The sequence below is a fragment of the Microtus pennsylvanicus genome, chromosome 14 (genome assembly GCF_037038515.1).
Source record: "Microtus pennsylvanicus isolate mMicPen1 chromosome 14, mMicPen1.hap1, whole genome shotgun sequence".
Lineage (NCBI taxonomy): Eukaryota > Metazoa > Chordata > Mammalia > Rodentia > Cricetidae > Microtus > Microtus pennsylvanicus.
Genome location: NC_134592.1, coordinates 47,689,272 through 47,703,893, shown reverse-complemented (window position 1 = coordinate 47,703,893; position 14,622 = coordinate 47,689,272). Strand labels below are relative to the sequence as shown.

Genomic DNA, 14,622 nt, shown 5'->3' with positions numbered 1-14,622 from the left:
GGGCCCCACCGGCGATGCCTGATTCTCTGGAAATAGATACGATTGCCATCCTAATAAACATTTTGACATGAGACGGAGGTGGCTCCTTTATGCCTTATCAAGAGTAAAATGAAAGGACCAGCGAACGCAATGTTCCCTCCTCAGATCACGGCCACATGTTCCTGAGAGCAAATGAGGTTTAATTAACAGATCTGCTGGCTGATGACTGGCCAATTAAAAGGAAATAGGAGGAGAGTTTGCATATAACACACGGAGTCCTCACTAACAAATATTGCATGGCAGCAAGCGTGCATCTTACGATGCATTTTGCGTTTCTGAGAGGTGCAGAATGCAGCTCTAAAAATATGGACCCAATTTCAAAACCGCACTGAGGCGTATATAATGCCGTCGATTGTGGCGACTCATTCTGATCTAAGGTTTTTGTGAGGTATGTTTTATGTTGTAGTTTATTTTCAAACAAGAAGATTTCTGTTAAAATGTCAACTGAAGAATATTGCTTACAAATATTACTTAGACAGACTTGGTAAAAGTGTACTACTAATGTAACTTTTACAGTCGTTTGTAATTCATGCTAAGTGCATTTTGGAAAAAGACATTGGTCCACTTGCCATTTTATTTTTTATACTTTTAAACTTCCCATGTATGTTGTAATATGCAAACCATCTCTTTAAAAGGTTTCCTTTTACAAATTTTAATCTATTCATTGTTACTGAAGGATCTACAAAACTTGGGGAGTTCTGAAATATTGACTTTCATGGACTTGGGAGTAACCTAGTCTTATCAGCTTTTCCTGTACCCTGAAAACCTTTGCTCTCCATCCTTGTGGAGCACACAGTCCTGAACCTGAACTGTCCCCCAATGGGTCTTCATAGTCAGCCATATTAGAAGACTTCTCAAACTTGTATACCCACCAGAATTACCTGTCCCATGGTACCTATTTATAGATCCAAATCTCATTAAGTAAGCTCAATCCACTGGTGTTTGTGTGACAAATGCAATTCTGCCCATTGATCGATCTGTATCCAACCTCTTGTGTCACTACTGAGGAGCCATGAGGAAAATGACACATGGTTCCAAGGCTGTGGTTTCTAGATGAGAAATACTTTATCTTCAGGGTATGAAATGCTTTTCCAAACACAACAATCTCAAAACAACTGAATGCCTTGCACTGGGCCTGCAAAAGAGTGGGTCTCTTCCTAGACAATTATGGATGGGGAGAAGCTCACAAACCTTATCCTCTCAGAACCAAGGTTTGGGCAATTGTCATCTTCAATTGACTACCAAATGGAGAGTACAGCTGATTCCTATAGACAGTTTCAAAACCGTGGCCACTCAGACTGCTGGACTTACAATAAGAGGGTCACAAACCAAAACAAAAGGGCAGGACATACTGTTGGAGTGTTAAGTTGAATGTACCATATACACAAATGAAACTGTCAAGAAATCAATGAATTCAATAAAATGTAAGTGAAACCACAATACCTGATAAAATGTGTCCCGCATTCTAACTTTAGTGATTAGCTTAGAATTTATAATGTAATAAATACTCTAAAGATCATACTTATTGAAAAATGTTGATGTCTCTATTTCATGTATGTGTTATCCAGCTTTCAAAACCCTCAGTGTATTATTTAAGAAGATTGAGACATGTATTCACTCTTTATGCTGCCTAAGTAGCATTCATAAACTTTAAAAGCCTAATATGATGATGCAAAGAAATTTTAAAACATATATCTTAAACATAGATAATGTAATCTCTATCAATGTACTTTAAGTTTTCCAGAAATACTGCTGATATTTAAACTACAGCTGTATATATACACTCTCCGAATACAGGTGCACTTAAAAACCCAACCCTTAGGGCTAGTGAGATGGCTCAGTGGTACCCTCATGATGGTTCAATATGTGTCCACTGCAGAAAATAGGTAAGGCCTCTCACTATGTGAATGGCATAAGAGACTGGGTGCAGGCTCTACCTTCCTAATACTCCTCAGAGTGGCATTCTACCCTCATCGTTTTCTGGTCCATCCTCAGTAGAATCCTAAAACGCATCCAAAGAAAGACACCCGGACAAGGCCTGTGTCAAAGGCATGCCAATCAGAATGGCCAGAGGCACGAAAGGAGAAGGAGGTAACCTTAAAATGTGAGGTGAGTTCAATACTGCATTCGATGTCTGAGGTGAACAGCTCATGGTAGGAGATAGCTTTAGTGAGAACCAATTTTCTAAACTTCTGAGCCCCCTTTCACTCTCCATAAAGAAAAAGATAGTAGGGAATGCAGTGTATAATGGATGTTCCAAACTATGTCAGCAATATAGACAGTCAGAAATCACTGCAGTTGTTCTGTGGGAGTCAAAACACTAAGTCACAACAATAGAGAACATTACCATGTTCTCTGTCCAAGCACCTTATGCAAATTTGTGAGTCATTTCGTGTTTATTTTTAATTACCTAAAAATAAATAATTGCAGGACATGGCAGAATCTTCCTTTAATTCCAGCACTTAGGGATTAAGCCAATCTCTATGAGTTTGAGGCCATCTTAATCTACACAATGAGTGCTAGGGTAAACAGCAATCGGTAAAATCCTGGTGCAAAACAAAACAACGGTCTCCACACTCAGACAGACAAAACTAAAATATAAAGAAAGAATTTAAACATTTTATGAAACAAGACATTGAGCCTGAAACCCACTTATATTTTTTAAATTTATTTAAAAATATTCAGACTATATGAAACCTCTGGTTATAAGACCCAAATTTCACTTTAAGGATTTTCTATACTTTTCTATTATCTTTTCCAAATTTTACTGTTATTTAACAAAAAATAAATAATCCCATAATTAATTACTTCAGATAACCCAATGTACGTGTTTGCACAATAATGTGTTAGGGGTATCTTTGTATTAATCTTATTTCTATACTCTGTCTTGTAACTCTTGAAATACATACCTCTGACTTCTGACTTTGCCAACTACAAAATGATACTTAACTCTCCAGGGGAGGCACTGGAGATATGGCTCAGTGGCCAAGAGGTTTTCTAGAAGACCCAGGATCAATGCCCAGCAACCACATCAGGGCTCACATCTTTAATTCCAGTTCCAGCAGTATTTTATGCCCTCTTCTGGTCTCTTTGGGAACTGCATGCATGGGGTGCACACATGTACACTCACACACAAGCAAAACACTCATACACATAAAATAAAAGAAATCCATGAAAAAATTTTTAAAAATCTCAGGAGACAGTTCAGTAAAGGGCTTGTATAGTATGCATACGTCTTTGGCTAAAGCTCCAGCATCACAACAAACAAACAGATATAAAGGAAGATATAAAGGAAGGTCTGTTTTGGTTTCTGAAGCCATGTATGGTGGGTGGTTCATGTGAGTAATTTCTGCATCTGGCAGACTGAGGCAGGACGAGTGCCAGGAGCTCAAAGCCGCTTTAAACAGTGTAGCGAGTTCCACTCTAGAATAGAGTACAGCATAAACTCTCACCTCAAAACAACAAATCGTCTGTAGGCTGCAACTGTTCCACCTGCTGCCTGAATCCTCAGAGACTTTGCTCTCATACAGAAAACAACTAGGTTCGGTCTTCGAACTCTGGAGGCACTCAGCAAAGTTTCCCATTTCCCTCAGTGGCCTAGTGTTAGAACAGCAATGTGTTTGTTGTTCAGCTGATCACATTCATAGTTGTCTGTTTAGCAACACAATACCACTCCTCAAACCTTATGTTCTCCTCTTAGGAAAAGCCAGGGGTGGCCCTGGTACTATAACTTTAAAATAACAAACCCTAGTGTATAATCCACTCTTCACAATAAATGGAGGGAAACATTTATTCCTTATCTGCTAGTTAAGATAACTATCATAATTATTGTTAACCCAGGTGATTGACGGCGAGGATAACTTTATATGCAAACTGTGGAACTAATTTCTCAGTCCTTATTAGATGAATCTGCATTTTGCTATTTGTAATCCACGTGCTCCCCACTGATTGCATCAGACAAGGTGTTTGCCGTGCATGTGTGAGGATTGGCATTCTCATCCCTGGTACCTACATGGAATCCTGCCAGAGGCAGCAGCCTGAAATACCAGCACTAGGGAGGCACTGACAGTGATTCCTGGGACAAACTAGCTAGCTATATTATCTCAAAGTGGCCCCTCTGGGTTAAAGGAGGGATACTACCTCAATAGGAAGTAAGCCAAAAAGTTAAAAAGTAGACTGAAATCTAGGAAAAAAGTGAGGACAATGCTGGGCCTTAACACACATGTACACCTACACACATACGCCCACATGCATACCACACACATCATAAACAAAATTTAATTTAAAACGTTTTAAAGAAGAAAAGGACCAAGCCTATAGAAAGCATAATTTAGGCATCATTACTTGTATCTCATCAATTATTTTTTTTAAATTATAGGTTAAACTATAACTTTTAAGGTAAAGACTTCATTCTGATATTTGGAAGGGTTGAGTGTTTTCAGATAATTGCAGGGATTTTATAGACAAAAATTAAAATATAAAAATGACTAAAGTTCACAGACCAATTTTTTGTTGTTGTTTGTTTGTTTGTTTTTTCAAGATAGGGTCTATCAGTGTAACAGCCCTGGCTGTCTTGGATCTCTCTTTGTAGACCAGGCTGGTCTACAACTCACAGAGATCCATGTCTCTCAACACAATTTGCAAATAAAATTTGCAAATAAAATTGGTTTAAAATTCCCTGTCACTCCTGTAAGTGCTACTGAAAAGATAACTAGTACAACTGCCATTTCATGTAAGATCTACGATGGCCTATGATGCTACCTGTAGGCTATGCTGAACCATACCATGAAACATAGACCCTTCCCTAACCCACCTCAAATATTATAATACAGCCAGGAATTCTCTTTTTCCCTGGGATTTTCTTGAAGGACCTTTTCTGGGTCCCTGTCTCTAGTCTTCTCAAGAATGAGGACTCTTAATCTTACTTAAAGCTATCCTTCCTTACAAGGTTCCTCTCTATGTTTCAAAGGGAGTGTCTCATTCCCCTCCAGGTCAGTGGCCAACTATCCTTCAGGATTCCTGCTGGTCAGGGTCGGGCACTGTCCTGTGCATTTTCATAAACTTTGGTAACACATTAAAGCAAATGTCACACTTTGTCAGTTATTAAGGGAATTCAGTGTAAACACACTGGAATATTATTAACTAGAGTCTATGGAATTTTATTTCTTTCCATTGCCACTTTTCTATTATAATTATTTAGCAAATATTTTGATTGATTGTGCACTGAATTCATTAATTATTTCTACAATTGTGAGACAATTATTAGTTCTTGGTGTGGCACTTACCACTTCCTATCACTTTCGTTTTCAGTTAACTCTGCTCCTCAACATTTGATTTCCAGGGCACATATACTGCGCTCAGTATTGTGGGAGATTTTTTTGTCTTGAGTCAGAACATTCCAAAACGTTAGTGTATTTTCAGCTAAAGGGTTTTCTCCTGCCATGCCTGATGTTTATTTTGTGTTGTTTAGCAATGTCTTTTAAATCATTCAGTACATTTTAACAGGGCACTTAGCAAACCTTTAGAAGGTGTTTTTATTCTAAAATATTCAATGCTTTCTTGACCATTTGAAAGTCGAATGAAAAAACAGAAGAAATGGAACAATGGCTTTAGGAGCCACAGTCTCCAGCAGATCTACAATAAGAATGATTAAATAAAATATTCTATGTGAAAAACTGGCATGAAACTAAAATATTAAGAAAAATTTGCTACTTTTATTTACCATGTTAGCCAACTATATTACCAGTTCAAACCCAGAATGCAGGTAAATGCCAGCCAGCTTTTACTTTTGATTTGTTTCTGTACCCCACACTAAACTATACAAGACTAATGCAAGTCAGCAGAACTCTGATAAGTGTTTAATAATTCTTGGAAGCATTTTAAATTTTAATACAGAGCTTTCAGATTTTAAATAAAAGACATTTATGAAACAAAACCTTTTCCTCAAATAAACAATGCTAACAGTAAGACATTCTTCTTGGAAAGATTATGTAGCTCAATACGAATTATATAACGATCCTCTGTAACACTGATTGACATGCATACTGTTCTTTCCAAAAGACAGATGAAAACGATGCATCTCGGTTTGCACCCTGAGTTGAAAATTTCTTTAGTCTGTGCACATAGAGACTTGGTAAGAGCAGTGTTGTAGTCCAGTGGCTCCCTGGGAAATTCACTGAACAAAATGGCCTCTTAAAACTCTACCACTAATAGGTAGAGTTGAGCTCAGGCTGCTCTTCAGGCCTTACCCTCTGCAACTATGCCCCTTTTCACTCTGGAGAAGAGGTCAGTTTGTAAGGAGGAAGACAGGAAAGGCCACAAAAGGAGCTCTACTGTTTGCAGGAGAAAATCGTCCCACTGTTACCATGGCTAAACGTTATCCTTCACCCAGGAATGGTATAGCAAACTAATAGGAATTAAAATGCTCAAAGGACGTACTAGGTGCTCTCTTCCTTGGTTATCACAAAATCGAGGGAATGAAACCAAAGAAATTAGTATTTTTATCAGGAAACTCCTGCTGAGAGAGGGAAAAGCTAGAACCTTCAGGGCATCTAGAGGAGGAAACTGCCTTCTCATTAGATGAAGATTTACATCTTGACACATGGTCTTATAGGAGAGACGGGGAACGGAGACAATGTAAAAGACTGCTCCATTGAGCAGTTTGCTTTTCCTTTAAACCCGTAATTCTGTCTTGACTCTCACTGGATGTCTGTCCTTCTTCACAGTATGGCCATATTGAATCTTCCCTTTTTGATTTTTCACTATTAATTTGGTTCCTTTAATTTGTTTATGAAGGGTGAGTGGCTGAACTCTGCTAAGATCACAGGTGGTGACTTAAGTCCAGTAAAACTACCTGGAAATAAATACAAGAGTCAATCTTTATGACTTAAGGATTGAGTTTAACTTGCAGGAAAGCAATCCTGCCTGAGGATGATGTGGAAGCGGTCAGTCAGCCATCGAAAAAAAAAGATGACATGGCCTCAAAAGTGTTAATTTTTTATTTCACTTTTAGTAATGGTGTAGCTAATAATTTTTGTTAATATGTCTTTTAAGCCATGTGTGTGTGGGGGGGGAGTGCGTGCGCACATGCATGCATTACATCTCTCTGTTCTTACATACTCACATGAACAGAGGGATGGAAGAGTTATAAACAGTGTAACATCAGCAACAGAAAAAAATTCCACGTCATGGATAAAGCCCGAGGACTTGAGCAATCATAAAATAACCTCCGGAATATTTGCAGCATACTTAGTTCAACAGTGTGTACCACTCTAGCAGAAAGCAGTCCGCTTAGCAAGGTAGTCAGTAAAACGTGCATTTGAAGGAAATCCAGGGGAAGTCTGAGGTTTTGCATCAATCTTTACAAGGGATGTGATGGTGTTTTCATAGGTAAATAGTAGTTCAACTTAATTTTTAGCAATCCCACATAGCCCATCTGTTTAGTTCTGTCCTTTTAATAAATATGGTTGCAATATTATATCTTAGAGGTCAGCATACTATGATCGCTGGGCACATATCCTTGTTCCCTCATTTGAAAAAGAAAGTTTTAGTGCAGCTCTGCCCATTTATTCACTAAGGTAGCTTAGCTGTTATAATCAGTAGAATATTCAGCAGAGTAAAATAGCTGTATCTGAACCACATGCACTGCTAGAGAAGCTGACAACTGCTACCCAGCTCTTTACCAGTCCTTGGCTCTGGCATCAGTTCAAGGTTCATAGATTTTATGTTCGGGAATTAAAAAGGTAAATTATTTTTTCTCTGTCTACTGACTTGGGCACGAATTTATAAATCTTAACTGCAGGTGTTTTCTTATGACCAAAGCATTATTTTTCACGTTCATGTAAGAGTTCAATTTTTTTAGCGGAAGAACTCCAGCCCTCACTACAGTCATTCTGGATGAATACACTTTTAATCAGAATAATTCCCTAGGCCACTTTCTTTCCTTTTTAAATAGAAAAAACAACAACAACAAAGAAACATATCCAATGAAATGGGCTTAATGAGTTTTTTCTTTGCTCTCATGTTCGCTTCTGATTCTCATTCATTGTGCACCACAGCCCCAAGCTAACTAGCACTATCATCGTACCTGTGCAGACATTTGCTCTCTTCCAGAGTAACTAGATGGCCAGCAGCAAGCTGAAATTGTGAAGTCATTTCCAGGTGGTTATCATTGGGCTTGTGCACTTATGTCTCTGTATCTTGATTACCCCACACAATCTTGTACCTCTTTCTGCCACATAAAATTCCCTTGTACTCTGACTAAGAGAGGAACCACAAGCCTGCAATTCCGTGCTGAGTCTGTATTTGCTCACCATGAGTTCCAAAGGAAACTGATTTTCCTTTAACTTTCAAGGCCTGATATACATATCTCTGAGTTTACTATAAACACATGCTTGTTGAGTCCTGTGAAGGAACGCGTGCATGCTCATCAGCCCCAGAGCCTTCACTATGAAGTGAGGGGTTGAAGTAGTGGAATGTTTTAAAGAAAAACCTAAGAAAACAAAAATTCTACTCTGCCAATTATGCTCACAGAAAGGAAGAACAGCTCTTTAATGATATTCTCAGAATTTGATTTGAGCTGCTGATAATTTAGGCTTAAATTTGCTTGCATTTTTCTTTAGGAGGTGAATGAAGAATCTATAGCTCACAAAATTGAACAGTGACATTTAGAATTCGATATATTTAAATCTGCAATGGAGACATTTACAGTGGTGCACATAAAATACCTTAAGTTACCTGAAGTCTAGCCTAAAATATAGTTTCAACATATTAAGACTAGAATGAACAGTCGTGATTTTCTCAGATCAATGCCAATGCTATAAATATGACATAAATACAGTTTTCCCATTTCTGAGACTTTCCCCATCGTTTGTTTGCTTCTTCTGCTTCCTTTAAGATTCAAATCCAATCTAAACTCTCTCTGAGACTGTCCTGTGTCTACACTGCAGGAGCACTCAGGGCATCTAAAGAAATCTGGTCAAAGTTCAAGTACAGTATCTGCCTACTGCAGACTATATCATGCTCCTGGGTACTCTTCATTGCATGACCTAAGAGCAATGTCTGTCTGAATCATCTCCATATGGTACAGAGCCCAACACAGAAAGAATTTAGTAATGGAATTGGAAATGAATGGCTATTTAAATTGAGAAAACAGCAAATGGCTACAACAAGAATACTGTGCAAACTTACAGAACATTCTGTGTGTTTGTTAACATTGAAATAATTAGAAAGTAATATATAATTAATGTCATGTAGATTGTAGCTTTTAGTATCCTATAAATGCATGAATAACCCTGAAATAGACATAGCCACTCCAGAGTTTTAATATAACTAAATATAACTCATTTTCCGACATCATTGTCTTTTAAAACCATTAATAATACCATTAATAATTCTGCAAACTACAGGTTGCCTTCAGGGTTATTTTTCAGTTCAATCAGTCTTAAGTATCGTCAAACACACATGCTGACTATGGGTCTGTGATTAAAGAAAGATTTCTGGGCTATTGCAGAAAGATCTCAGGGCAACAAATCCTCATCTTATTAAGCATCATGTATACACCTCTTAAAACACAGTAACAACTGAGAATTTATGGTAGACTCCTGTGTAATTCCAGGCTCAGAAAGTTTAGAATGAATTAAAAAATGTAACCTAAAATGATGTAAATTTAACGTAAAAAATGCTTAACTATAATAAAACCACTGACCATTTGGCCACTGTTAAACTTTCTCAAATGGTGATAATTAAGAAACCCCCAAATTGAGAAGGCATGTAGGTATTTTTGATTGTCGTTTTTGTAGTACAGGCTTTTTATAATGGAACCACATGTCCTGTTATTTATATCATTAACAATTGCTCCATTTTCTTTGATTTACTCACTCAACCAATTCATTTAAATTTTTCTATTCTCAGTTGTTTTGTTAAATTGACAAAGTCTGAGACTTTCTTCTGTGCTACAGCTTGTGCAACCTCCTTAGTCAAACTCTGCCTTGTAACATATCTGTTTTCATATTCAAGTGCCATTTTCAGTGCAGAATTATATAATGTGGAGATAATGTTTTTAATGGTATGAGTAGAATCCCAAAATGTCATCCACGAGAACTGTATAATCTACCCTGGTGTGTCATTGCACTGGAGGTAATATGAAAAACAAGACTGTTTCAGCATGAAGAGAGACACACTTGTTAGTTTAAGATTATCTTCTCTTTTCCTTCTCTCAAAATGCGATTTTCTGGGTGTCCAGACTGAAGAATATAATAGTTCTGTTTTCAAATAAAATCCATTGTTCCTGAACTTGGCTTAATGCTTTGATTTTTTTGCACACTAATACCTTAGCAATTTTCAAAAAAAACTTACATTTTTAGTTTTATTAGACAAATTAGAACATCCATCTTGTCCTGAGGCTGAAACATTAAATCAAATTATACACATATCTATTGAAGAACTTTTTGTCATATCAGTAGAAAATTGAGAAAGAATAACAAGGGCAACAGTGTTTGTACTACCGAGATAGAATAAGAAAAGACAGTAACAGTAGAGTGTTAGATTCATAAATTAGATTATAGTTGCTTTAAACAGCTATCTATTGAGTTCTGACTATGTACCATGTATTTTACCTAATGCTGAGACTACACTGAACAGTAGAGACAAAATCTAGTCTTCACAGAGTTCCTCACAGAAGGCATCAGATCTGTGTGTAACAGGAAAGAAAAGACAGAGTGTGTTTCTAAAACTCATAACACTGCTTCTTATTTCTAGTGCTGTGGCCTTTAGAAACCAAACAAAGAGTGAGATAATTTATTACAAATATATAGTAGGGTCTTCATGAACAAAAACCTGTTTGGTGGCCAACTTGAATTTTTCTTTTAGAATCTCTGGGGATTTTATAAGTTGAGGTTGAACATTTCTACTTTGTCATCCACAATACTTAAGACTCAGACACCAAGATGCAGACATAGTATTTAAGTGGATATCAGAACATATTCTAGTAATAATTTTACAAATCTCATTTTTTTCTGTGATCTATTTTGTTTAATTTGAACAGCCAATAAACCATGTTTTTCTCAAATGATTCTGTTAAATAAAAGCAGTGATTCCCCCCCCCCCCCCTGTGTGTGTGTGTGTGTGTGTGTGCACACGCGCCGATGAGTTCTCAAACAAGAGATGAGTGAACAAAACAGGAGAAACAAACAATGTAGAGTGATATAGATGGGTAAAAAATTCTGGAGAGTTTCCCTTCAAAAATAAATGCGAATGACCTTGGAAATTTTCTTACTTTTACAGGGAAATCACCCATGGATGTCACTTAGTACAATGATGCCTACCATACTGATGTAGGCTATTCATGGATATCTGTTGATTGAATAAATATGTACCAACAGTTTTCCATTGAAATCATAAATAAATCTATCTGATCACACTAGTTCAAATATTTACAGGTCAGGTAGATAGAAAGAGGCTTTGCCTAAGCTAGGATAGGATCCATATCCAAATCCAATTACTTTTACCATTCTAACTTCCTAACCATTTCTAACACATGCTGGATACACTTTAGAACAAAGAATTACAGAACACAAGAGAACATTTTCAGCCTTTCATACAGACTTTAGGTAGTAAAACCAATCCGGTGTGAACTTCCATGGGAACCAAGAGAAGGCACACAGTTGCATGCAAATCAAACATGTCTAAGAATCAAAATGCTGCCGGACTGGAAAGGAGAAGCCAGCTGTTCAGCACCTGCAAACACGGAGCTTTTCTCCTGTAACGAAGCTCTATGAGTTCAATTTATAGTTTCCACCCAGCACTGTGTTAGAATCTTCAGTTAAAACAATCTGGTAACAGATTGGCAAAGTACACACAGGTCTTTAAAACACCCTGAGAATTAACCTGGCCCGTCCTCTCCTAAAATCCCTGGACTTCCCCTCATCTAAACAGAACACTTTAAACAACAGAAAAGGATAACACGCTCTCATTTTTAACTTGAAAAGAATTCCCCTAAAATAGATTTTTGCATTTGGCTATTTTCTCTGTGAGGGTATACTACCATGGTATTCTATAAGAAGTTCTGCCTGGCAACAGCTGTAAGAAAAGTTTTCCTCTAGTAGAAAGCACATTTCTTATGTATGTTTATTTAAACCCTCTTAAATTACTTCTCAAGGTTCATGCCTTAGATACAAGTAGTTTCATTATATTTTAAATTTAGAAAAATGCTTCAGCTTTAGTGGCTGGTTAAACTTTACTAATATGATTTTTAATGCTATGGGGACTGTGGTTAATGTAAAAAAGCTGGGGCAATTTTACTTAAAGCTTGGGAAAAACTTTATACTGCTACTGATTTTATTTACAGTTTTTTTTATAAAATCTCATTTAAATTGAAATAAAAAGAAAAGCAGAAATGTCTCAATTCAAATATTTACTAGATATTTAGGATGGTAGGATTTAGATTTGATTTCAAAAGTAATGATTTCTTAGCTTCAATGATTTCACCCAACTCAAATCATTTTAAAAGCATTTGGCACCATGAGCGAGCCTCTTACCTGTACTGCTGGAAATATTAACGTCAATACTGATATCAGATATTCCTCCTCCCTTCAGAGAGGCCACGCATGTGTAAGTTCCAAAGTCCGTGAATTTTAAATCAATGATATCCAAATTTGTTGTTCCGGGGGATACATCAGGGTCAGTCTGTGTAATAACCATCCGCTCAGAACTTCTTAATGGACGACCATTTTTAAACCAACTAAATGTTAACTCCTCAGAAGGAACAGCTTCTACTTGGCAAGATATTTTCACCTCACGCCCAATCTGGATGTTGTCATCTTTGTGATAAGGATCAGGAGTGATCCAAAATCGTCCTTTTTTTAAGGCTAAAACATAAAAATTCCACAAGGAGTTAGTGTTACCTTCATGATTGTGGGGATTCCGTCACTCTAGGTAATCGTGTCTGGGCTGAAATAATAAAGCAAAGCAAAATAGGATGAGCATATGCTTCTTTGCTAATTTTTCATTATTTACACTATAAATTTTAATAGGTACTCTAGAAAAAATCTAAATGTGAACCCATTTAAAGATCCTCAGTATTGATTTTTATACATCAGATAATGCTTGACATTAATAGAGAAAATACTATTTGAATTCTACTCACAATTGTTGCTCCAGGTAGGTTTCTGTTGTTGGGGAGTAAAACACTGACCAAAATCTACTTGGAGAAAGGATGGTTGTATTTCCTGTTACACTTACAAGCCATTATTGAGGGAAGCAAGAACCCAGAACAGGAACTCAGGCAAAGACCATGGAAAACAGAATTGCTTACTGGCTTGCTTGCTCCCTTTGGCTTGCTTGGCAACTCTTCTTATGCAATCCAGACTTACCTGCCCCGGCATGACATCACACACAGTGGCCTGAGCCCTCCTACCTCAAACAGCGTTTAAGAAAATGTCCCATAGACACGTCCACAAACCAATTCAATGTAGGCAACACTTCAAGTGAAGTTTCCTCTTTCTAGGTGGATCGCAATGTCAACATCAGCTAACTATGACAACTGTATTTAACTATGCTATACTAGGATTAAATATTTTTACCATAGGAGAGACAGGCGGATCTCTGTGCGCTCAAGGCTAGTCTACAAGAGCTATTTCCAGGACAGACTCCAACGCTACAGAGAAACGTTGTCTCGACAAATTAAAAAAATAAATAAATAAATGAACCATGGAAATGAAAACAGTTTACCTAAAATCATAGGGCATTAGTGTTTATAAAATAAACCTAATACCTTTTTTATATTATGCTATCACAGCTCCATAATTTCCCAAGCTATTACACATGCTCTACAAATTTCATATTGAGATAAAGGAAACTTCCTCTGAGATCATATCTACATTCTGACCAAAGCTGGTTTAGTAAGACTTGAGTCCATTTATTCTTACGAATCATTTCTAGATACTTACGAAATATGAACTGGCAGTGGGGGAACTACTACATCTGCAAAACATTCTCCTAACCCCACAGTTTGCAGATGGTTCAGTTAAAACAAGGTTGACTCTTTCTTGGAGAAGACTAAGAGAACTCCTTGCAGATGACCCAGAATGCCTGCCATGCTCTGTCCTCACAACAGAAATTCTGAGTCCAGGGTCAGTGATAGCAATAATTGGATTTTGCCTTATGGTGGACTGAATGTGGCTGGGGTGGGAGTTATGGCTTCCTAGAGGCCTGAACTTGGCTTGAGAGTGTAGAACCAAAAGGGAATAAACTATTTCTGTTACAGCTGCTTCTCATATGGACGTACTATTTGTTTAACATTATTTTTTGTGTTTTCCTTCAACTTGATATTGGCCTCCCTGCATGTGAAGTTTAATTTATACAGTGGAGTTGTATCAGAATAAAATATTGGACATCTACTTTTAACCTCGAAGCTACAAGCACAGGGATACTTTCAGAAGTCAAGTGTCTGCAGTGGACCTGCAAACGTAAGAGGCTACACTACAGCATTTGCATGACTTCATTGAACCTAACACAAGTTCCCTCAGTTACTCTTGGAAAGATCAAGGACAACACATGTGCACAGAAAGAACAAGAGATGAGTAA

At 37.3% G+C, this 14,622-nt stretch overlaps 1 protein-coding gene across 5 annotated transcripts in view; it reads right to left on the bottom strand.

The window, feature by feature from the left end:
* The window catches only part of Mdga2 (MAM domain containing glycosylphosphatidylinositol anchor 2), a 716,330-nt gene that overhangs the window by 163,337 nt on the left and 538,371 nt on the right, over positions 1-14,622 (bottom strand). For all 5 annotated transcript variants that reach the window (XM_075947276.1, XM_075947279.1, XM_075947278.1 and 2 more), the window contains exon 7: positions 12,576-12,905. In XM_075947276.1, the coding sequence (XP_075803391.1) occupies positions 12,576-12,905 (330 nt within the window). The remainder of the gene's footprint in view (positions 1-12,575; positions 12,906-14,622) is intronic.